Source organism: Caretta caretta, chromosome 7, assembly GCF_965140235.1.
Source record: "Caretta caretta isolate rCarCar2 chromosome 7, rCarCar1.hap1, whole genome shotgun sequence".
In the NCBI taxonomy this organism is placed as follows: domain Eukaryota; kingdom Metazoa; phylum Chordata; order Testudines; family Cheloniidae; genus Caretta; species Caretta caretta.
In genome coordinates this window covers 42,295,642-42,305,605 of record NC_134212.1, presented here as the reverse complement: position 1 = coordinate 42,305,605, position 9,964 = coordinate 42,295,642, and the positions used below count along the sequence as shown (strand labels likewise).

At 41.5% G+C, this 9,964-nt stretch overlaps 1 protein-coding gene across 2 annotated transcripts in view; it reads right to left on the bottom strand.

Annotated features, from left to right (window-relative positions):
* Window positions 1–4,811: 4,811 nt before the first annotated feature.
* LOC142072876 (uncharacterized) overlaps window positions 4,812–9,964 on the bottom strand; it is a 45,125-nt gene continuing 39,972 nt past the window's right edge. For both annotated transcript variants that reach the window (XM_075131166.1, XM_075131167.1), the window contains 2 exons: window positions 7,064–7,166; window positions 4,812–5,036 (listed from right to left, as the gene is read on the bottom strand). In XM_075131166.1, coding sequence (XP_074987267.1) covers window positions 4,993–5,036; window positions 7,064–7,166 — 147 coding nt within the window. In that variant the 3' untranslated portion in view covers window positions 4,812–4,992. The remainder of the gene's footprint in view (window positions 5,037–7,063; window positions 7,167–9,964) is intronic.

Below are 9,964 nucleotides of genomic sequence, written 5' to 3'. Positions count from 1 at the left end.
ATCGTAAAAATCACTGTACCACAGAATCTCTATAGATAGAAATACCAAGTGTGAATAATAATAATAATATAGTAGTAGGAATATACTACCAACCAGCTGACAAGGGTGGTGATTGTGAAACACTTCAGGAAGTTGAAGGGGCTATAAAAATAGAAAACTCAAAACTAAGGGAGATTTCAACTATCACCTCAGGATGGGCTGCAGAAATAGTGTTTAGAGACACCATAAATGACTGCTTCTTGGAGCAGTTAGTCCTGGAACCGGGGAGAGGCAATTCTTGATTTAGTCTTAAGTGGAGCATAAGGTGTGCTCCAAACGGTGAATATAGCTGAACATCTCAGTAATAGTGACCATAATAAAATTAAATTTAACATCCTTGGGGGCAGGGAGAAATACCAAAGAAGCCCATCACAGTAGTAATTAATTTCAGAAAAAGGAAGTACACAAAAATGAAGAAGCTACTTAAATGGAAATTAAAAAAGGTACAGTGACAAAAGGGAAATGCCTACAAACTTCATGGAAGCTTTTAAAAAACACCATAACAGAGGCTCAAATTAGATGTATACCCCATATTAAAAAAAAAAAACGATAGTAAGTGGACCAAAAAATAGCCACTACAGCTAAACAACAAAGTCAAAAGAAGCAATTAGAAGCAAAAAGGCATCCTTTAAAAATTGGAAGTTAAATCCTACTGAGGAAAATAGAAAGGAGCATAATCTCTGGCAAATCAGGTGTAAAAGTATAATTAGGCAGGCCAAAAAAGAATTTGAAGAGCAACTCGCAAAAGAGTGAACTTTTTTATTTTTTTTTTTTTAAGTATATCAGAAGCAGGAAACCTGCCAAACAATTAATCGGGTGACTGGATGATCAAGGTGCTAAAGGAGCACTCAAGGAAGGTAATGTTATTGAAGAGAAGCTTAATGAATTATTTGCATCAATCTTCCCTGCAGAGGATGTGAGGGAGATTCCCACACTTGAGCCATTCTTTTTCAGTGACAAATCTCAGGAAATGTCCCACTGAACACAAAAATGGCCATACTGCATCACACCAATGGTCCATGTAGGCCAGCATCTCATCTTCTGACAGTGACGTACGCCAGATGCTTTGGAAGGAATGAACAGAACAGGGCAATTTTAAATGATCTATCCTCTGTAGTCCACTATCAGCTTCTGGTGAAGCTGGTAGTGGACTACCAGCTTCACCAGAAGAATACCCAATCCTCTACCTCAGCAGGAAGAACACCCAATTCTCTACCTCAGCAGGAAACTCCTCCCAAGAGAGCAGAAGTATGCAATGGTTGAGAGAGTGCCTTGCTGTGAAATGGGCCATTGAAAAACTTTGTTATTACCTACTGGGATGACTGTTTACCCTTGTGACTGATCATGCACCCCTCCAGTGGATGCAGCGAAATAAAGAGAAGAATGCAAGGGTGACCAGATGGTTCCTGTCTTTACAACCTTTTCAATTCACCATACAACACTGGGCCGGAAGCCACCATGGCAACACAGACTGCTTATCATGAGTACACTGCCTGACATCCCAAGTTGCCCAGCCCTGTGGTGTTGAGCAGAGGGGGTGGGATATGTGACAGGGTCAGGCCAGATGGCTACAAAAGAGTGGTCAACGGTAGATACATTAGTTCCAGGTTAAGCAGGTTCCTTTTCCCTGGGTAAAACAACAGGGACTATTCCAGAACACTCAGGAACTTTCTAGAATTAAGGCAGGCAGACTAATTAGGACACCTGTAGCCAATTGGGAAGCTGCTAGAATTAATTAAGGCTAATCAGGACACCTGGTTTAAAAAAGCCCTCACTCCAGTTAGTGAGAAGCTTGCAAGGAGCTGAGAGTGAGAGGGTATGCTGCTGGAAGACTGAGGAGTACAAACACTATCTGGCATCAGGAGGAAGGTCCTGTGATAAGGATATAGAAGTTGTTGGGAGGAGGCCATGGGGAAGTAGCCCAGGGAGTTGTAGCTGTTACACACGTGTTCCACAAAATACTATAGACAGCTGTGATCCACAGGGCCCTGGGTAGGAACCCAGAGTTAGTGTTTGAATACCAAAATGTGAAGGAAAAAACAGTGATAGCTTACCACTACAATGAAAAAAATGAACTGTTCATTCCAATAAAGAGCAATGAGATTATTTGGTTGGGGTGGGAGAGAAGGAAGAGATCAACCTGATTCTCTCATTATGGAGAAAGCAAGTCATGTAAATTAACTTCACCAAAGCAATTCCTTCCAGAATAGTAAGATCCCACCTAAAAGATGATTGAGAATCAACTACCAACAGCCATGAAGGCAACATGGGATATGAAAGGAATATTTTGTAAATGCACCGCCTAAAAAAGTGTACTAATCATATCTCTTACTTAATACACATGCACTTTAGTCTGAATCTCCAAAAGGTACCAATAGGGAAGCATGCTTGTTTAAGAGCATCTCAGGCAGCAGCATCTACTAAGTTAGGAGATAGTATGGCGACAGGCACGTTAGAAGTATCTAGATAAGCATTTATGTCAACAGACGGTAGGCCAAGCAAAGTGTGCTTCTGTGGAGTCAAACAAGGAGCTATCACATAAGGTTCTAATAGACCTAAAGGGAAGACACTGTGTGAGATACACACCAAAGAGGAAGTGTGGTGTGATATGTCTTGCCAGCTTGATACTGGGATATACTATAAAACCCAACTGGCAAAGCTTCAAGAGATACAAGTCTTCCTAAAACTGTCATTTAACATTTTGGAATACTAGGTCACCCTGAACTATCGTTCAATAAAGAATTTTACAAATGTTTTAAGGATTAATTTAGCTATTCCTCAATATGCCATACAAGATACCTACTACAGAGTCCATGTGCACCAGGGTCGGAAGAGAATGTCTAAAAGTGGCTTCAGGAAGCCACTCTATACTTATGCAGTCATGACTGAAGTACATCATCATCTGCACACCTTCCAGAGAAAGAAGTGTAATGTAGCCAGCTATCAGAGTGGTAATCTCACCTCCCATTTCTAGCTCTGCAAAAACACTACACAAGACGGAAGCAGTGACACTTGTTTGTAGAATTGCTGTCATTTGTCCTTAAATGTATCTTGCCTTTCTTGGCTCTTTAGAAGGTGTGGCTTGGGAAAAATTCTCCATTTAAGAAGTGGCAACATATAGGGTGTTTGTTTTGTTTTTAAGAGTGGTAGTTGTTTGAAGCTATTCAGAGTTTAAGAACAGTAGAATAAATCCCAGGGCCATAGATAAGTGAGCATAAAGCAGCTAAAGTGGACACTGGTTAATGAAATTGATCACCAGCTCTGCAGTTTCATGTTGCTATCACTTCTACAGATGGAGTGCATATAAGAAGAACTTGGAAAAGTGTTCATCTGTGTTACTCTACCCTACTAAAGCCCATCCCCTGAATTTTAAAGAACAGTCTCTGTATTTTAATGTTAAAATTAAAAAGTTGTACTAAGCTTCTTTTAGCACTTATTGGATCCTGGGGCATCTTTTCCTAATCTTTTCCCACCCTTTCTTTCTCCTCCCCTTTTCTAAACTCCAGTAAACGGGCCTAACTCATGCTGGCAAGTGTTTACAGAATCAGGGCATAGCTTGTGGTATCACAAGCAAAATCCTGAGCTTCAAGGCAACAGAGCCATGTCTTAGCCAATAGTCCACAGAGCCTTTTTGCAGGGTACTTCAAATTTTTTTTTGGAAACCCGTATGAATCTGGCTAATGCTGATTCACCTTTGTAAAGTGCTTAAGTTTCCCCAGGTGAAAGGGCAGTGTTGAAGTGCTCAACATTAGCCCCCCATAACATATGGGGAAAACTAAGGCATAAAGGTTTAGTAAGATGACTAAGGGCTACTGTGACCTAAAGGATTGGGAACTGCCCGTGGAAAGAGACCTACTGATAGATTCTTCTTGTGGTAAGTACTGAATTTGTTATTGCATATTCACATGCAGCTCCTTAATAAAGGGATAATCCTGTTCAATAGTAATTACATACTACTACTGGACCAGGTTTTCAACAACCCTTTAAATTAAGAGTTACCCATTTTGCTGATGTTCTCTGCTGCAATTTATCAAAGCAACTTTCAAAGTAAAATTATGCAGTTTTAAGTGACCTGTTGTACTGCTCATTACTAAACTTAGTTTTTGCTACATGAGGCAGTATAAACCATTAAGTTGCACGTGACCAATGCCCTAAGGTTCATTGGGAGAATCTGTTTGTAGAGGACATAGAAACCTAACTATTTCACTGCTTTGTCACTAGCCCCCATAGCACTTTCCACAGCTAAATTTTGCCAACTATAAAGCCTCCAGTGGTTAGTTTATATAGTAATTTTTCCCCCTTCCTGCTCAACTGTTGAGTTGCATTTTCAGTTTTGGGCAATGTGTTAGCTGGAGGATGGTCTTTAGTATTCAAGATCCCAGGTATTTTAAGTTTAGTGTTCATCAACAGCTTGCCGAATACTTTACTCTTATTTAGGGCTAAATTCTACACTCATTGAAGACAGCAGAATGCATCCACTTACTTCAATGGAAGCAGAAAATAGCCCTTAGAAGTTTAAGTGAAGAGTTTGTTTTTTTCTCCCCTCCTTTTTTACAGAACCATTACCTGGATGTTCATCATATCTAATTTTATGAACCTACCTAAGGTATCTATTTTGAAGTAAATAATTTAAGGGTTAGTTTTCTGTACTGTATTTTAATTATGTAGTAAAAAGCAGGTCTTCATTTGCAAGTGGTCAAAAATGTAATGAAGTAGTGATTCCTAATAAGTGCTAACTTTTTTTAAAAAAAGTTTATTTTATACATCCCATACTCACACATTTGAAAGTTGGTGGTTTAAAATCCATCTACATTTTGAGATTTTAGTAGGTAGTATTTACACTAAAGCAACTGGAGAGTTCAACTTTTTCCTACGGGGGCAGGGATGGAGAAGAAAGGGGGAGTACCCAAGTTTGCTTGTAATTTTTCTTATACCTCAAGGATAAAGAGCCTTTTAGTCTTTCCATTCTTCTTCGTTCTCTGATCTAGTCTCCTCACCTGCAAAATGAGGTTTAGAGTATATTAGTGTCCCATACTAGGCAAAAGATTAAGAACTTCCCTATCATAGATTCACTAGAAGTGTTAGCTGATTTGTATTGTAACTAAGCTAGACAGGCATATGTTTTGTTATTGCGGTTTCCTAAGACTTAAATTACAATACATGTAATCCTCATCTAGTAACTGCATATACAAATTATTGATGAGTGTGATGTAGGGCCTTCAGGACTACAAGGGATTCACGTTTATCTCCAGGATTCTTCCTGTAAATCAGTCAGCCTAAAAGTTACCGAGTCAGATCACAGAGCACAGTGGTAGTTCATGGAATTAAAAGTAATACATGAGTAATTTTACAAGATTACAGCATCAAAATTACCAATCCAAAAAAGTCAGGAGGGAGGGAGGGATGGTAAGAAAGCATGAATTGGGATACTAACTTAGAGGCCTTTCTACAAGTCGTCTATTTTTAGGTCAGAGGCAGTAGTTCTCAATTACTTGCACCAGCGTTTGATTCAAAATGCATGTTTCCCTCTATAGCAGGGGTGGCCAACCCGTGGCTCCACAGCCACATGCAGCTCTTCAGAAGTTAATATGCGGCTCCTTGTATAGGCACGGACTCTGGGGCTGGAGCTACAGGTGCCAACTTTCCAATGTGCCAGAGGGTGCTCACTGCTCAACCCTTGGCCCTGCCCCCACTCCACCCCTTCCAGCACCCTCCCTTGAGTCTGCAGTGTCCTCGCTCCTCCCCCTCCACCCCAAGCCTCCTACATGCCACAAAACAGCTGATCAGGAGGTGTGGGGAGAGGGGGGGAGGTGCTGGTTGGTGGGGCTGCCGGTGGCCAGGAGGCGCTGGGAGTCAGTGAGGGGGAGCTGATGGGGGGGGGCTGCTGACACATTACTGTGGTTCTTTGGCAAAGCACATTGGTAAACTCTGGCTCCTTCTTAGGCTCAGGTTGGCCACCCCTGCTCTATAGGTCAGAATACTTGCGACCTCTGCATTCTCAAATTAAAAAATTAAAACAAACAAACAAACACACACACCTACTACGACACTATAAAGGACCTAGGTGGAGGAGGAGGAGAGATTATCAATCTGAGTAACCCCATTATACATAGGCACTGGATCTAGGGGTGCAGGGGAGCTGCAGCACCCCCTGGCTTGAAGTGGATTCCATTATATATAGGGTTTGCAGTTTGGTTCAATGGCTGTTTAGTGTTGCATCCCTTCCTTCTCCTTTGCCTATACTTGGTTTTGATCATTTTCCTTATAAACACGTAAGCCAGCAGTTCTCAGACTGAGTCAGGACCCCAAAGTGGGTCACAGTCCTGTTCTATGGGGTCGTCAGATTGGCTTAGACTTGCTGGGGCCTGGGCCAAAGCCTGAGCCCCATTGCCCGAGCCCCACTGCCCAGGGCTGAAGCCCAAGGGTGTCAGGGCTCAGATTACAGGCCCCATGTCTGGGGCTCAAGCCCTTGGGCTTCGGCTTGCTCCCCACTGGGATAGTGGGGCTTGCCCCCCCCCCCCCAACGTAAGGCAGCAGGGCTCGGGTGGGCTCAGATTTTGCTCCACTCTCCTGGGGTCTTGTAGCTATTTGTTGTCATAAGGAGGTCAAGGTGCAATGAAGTTTGAGAACCCCTGATGTAAGCTATCATACCTCAAGAATGCCATTCCAGCAACAAGTAGTTCAGAACAAAACCAAATGTATTTTTTGCAGTTACTTAGTAGGTATTCCTCACCAGTTCATGAAGTAGCCTCAGTAATAGATACTGAACTACTATTTTAAGTTTTGTTTTAACTCTTGTCTACAGGTAATTCCCCAAATCCATGCCCACCTCTGTCAGAAATCCAGAATAAATGGAGACAGTGAACCTTTTAAAACCAAGCTGAAAGGGTTCTAAACAAGTTAGACTGAGCGCAGTAGTGTTCCTCCAACTACTACACCAATAGACACTAGTAAAATTTCCTATTTTAACAGAAAAGCACAATACTAAAGTTCTCTAAGCAAAGAGAAGATTTTATAAGCCTACCTGAAGAGTCAAGGGCCTTATATCTCTTCTGAATAACATCCTTAAGAGCAGCTACTATTCCTCCATCGTTGGGGGACTGTGGTGATGTTGGAGTTAGAGTCACCTGTTTAAATAGATTAATAGGGTGTGATCATTTAGACTTGTATAATGGAGCTATTAAGACCAGAAATATGGAGTTAGGTTTAAGTTACTATTTATGAAGTTGGGCAAGAATGTATTTAGTAAAGATTCAACACATTCTTTAAGTGTACTATATGATGATTAATTGGTTGGCCAAAATAAGAAATAAGATCTGTTTTAGTTCAATAACTCTGCCTTAACTTTGGGTCAGTTTATAAATTATTTGGGAGAGTTACAGCTAGAAACCATATACCCTATTTCAAGCCAGTCTGATAGCTGCACCATGAAGCTACTTGTCTTTGATTGGATGGTGGAGGTGAAAGCAAGATGTTGGTGTTCTTGCCATGGGCAGGGGACACAGAATTAATTATTCCTTACTTTGACTTTGTTCCAGGTCAGCAGCCAGGCAGAACTAGTTCTTACCCAATATAGCTGATCTGTTCCCAGATTCCAGTACAGCTTCAGATGTGTGCATCCTTAGAAGGGAGCCTAGGATTGAATATATCCTGAATAGCCACTCTGGGACAGGAGGAAGCAAACTAAGCTTAGCTGGAGAGTGCCTGGAGCAACTGCAGCTCTCTGAGATAAAAGGTTGTCTCGGACGCTCCAAGCCTCATCTTCACTGGTTTTGAACATGAACAGTCTACAAGACTAGGTAATTTCCCATAAAGGTTTTACCTCCTGGGAGGAGTTATTCCTTCCCTACAAAAGGCTTTGTAATACACAAAGGGTTGATAACTTCACTATAAATGCAAATACACCAAGCCTATCTGCCCTCCCACTGCCTGTGCTGTGGTAAGAGGGCTTAAGTCTGACACCTTACATGGAGCAGAGACTTCACTCAGAGCTACACAGTTTAGGAGATTTGCAAATCAGCTATCCACCATAAAGATCTGGAATCACGTCACATCATGGACATTGGATGAAGAGCCTGGACACTGACGAGATACAATATTCCAGGTTAGGACCTGGCAAGACTGCACTTTCCATCCACGGTACCATGTGGTGTTCACATTCCAGTTTCCATTTTACAGACTGCCCTTGATACTGTCACTGAACAAGACAAATTAAACAGAAGCCACTGCAACTCCTAGCTTTTTGTTGTCCTTTCTGACCTATCATAATACGTGCTACTAACAGGGATCATGAAAGATGTTCATTTTACAAGGCAGTGACTACATAGACATGAACAAATGCTTTATACCAAGGGCTTTTAAGGCCTTGGAACAATTATTTGTAAAAAAGTTTCCAAATTAGATTAGCAGAGTTCTGCCAAAAATACCTCTCAGGATTAGATCAATAAACTAGCGCTGAGGATTATGGCTATTAGACTCTGTTACTTAACTAGGAATTACGATTAACAATCTGTTAAATTAAGTTTTCTTCAGGGAAGAATTTTGCTTCAACATTAGAAAGTCCACTCCAGATGTGAGGTGGGCATATTACTATTAAAGTTATTTTTAGAAAGTAATTATGCTATCCAATATTTACTTTAAAATATTACCAGAATGAAAAACCTGACCAAAAATCATCAATAATGATGCATGTATGAGCATTTGGAATCACTGTTTGTTTAGTTTTAGGCTAAACAACTCATGAGAAATGAATTAATTTGGAAGAGATGTTTTAAGTAAAGCTCCAGTCAGTTCACAAGACCCAACCCTGATCTTTTCAGATTAGGGTTGAAACTTCCACTCAGTTATTAGGATAAGACCAGTTTGTCCAATTTTAACCTCAGGATGGAAAATAGCTAGTACACACACTTTTCCCAGATTTGAGTAGTAGACTCATACTTTGCCTTTAACAATTTGTGAATTGCCTCAAATAGAGATTCAAATATTTCCTAAACACAAGGAAATACTGCAGATAAAGGTAATAAGAGTGACACTTCTGCTTTCAGATAGGCTTGGTGTACTTCTATTTATAGTGAAGTTATCAACCCTCCCTGTATTACAAAGCCTTTTGTAGGGAAGGAACTCCTCCTCCCAGGAGGAAAGAAGTTTAGGAGAAACCACCTAATTTTGTAGACTTTTAATGTTCAAAACTAGTGAAGATGATGAGGCTTGGAGCATAAGAGACCACCTTTTATCTCTGAAAAAGCTGCAGTTGCAATGCCCCCTCTCATATAGGGATTGCCCTCACAATGTTCACGATGCTACCTTTTTGTAGCTGGAGCCTAAATCAGTGAGTTCCTGCCTTGGGCACCTGTCACAAGGAGGCACCACCCCACTTTGCACAGGCTACCTAGAAGTTTGGCCGACCTCACACAGAGATCATCCAGGAACAAATCAGTACCTATATCAGAGGTGCATTCAATCCCCTTGATAAATCTCAGCTGCACTCTAACCTGATACCTCAGCTACCTTGGGACTCCAGCCATGTTGATTCTTTCAAACTGGCTTTCCTCTGGGCCCTATCCACCTTTTTTGTGGGTGAACAGCAGTCCACCAAACCCTGTGGGCCAGAATGTCCAACCATATTATCCTCACACCAGGAAACAAGTCAACCAATAGTCCAATAGGATAGCTTAGTGGTTTGAGCATTGGCCGCTAAACCCAGGTGTGTGAGTTCAATCCTTGAGGGGGCCATTTAGGGATCTGGGGCAAAAATTGGGGATTGGCCGTGCTTTGAGCAGGGGGTTGGACTAGATGATCTCCTGAGGTCCCTTCCAACCCTGATATTCTATGATTCTATGAATAACCCACTTAGCCTCCCAGATCAGTTGGAGCCCATGGCACATTCCCAGGTCATCCTAGGTGGATAACAAGGATGTCTGGTGTG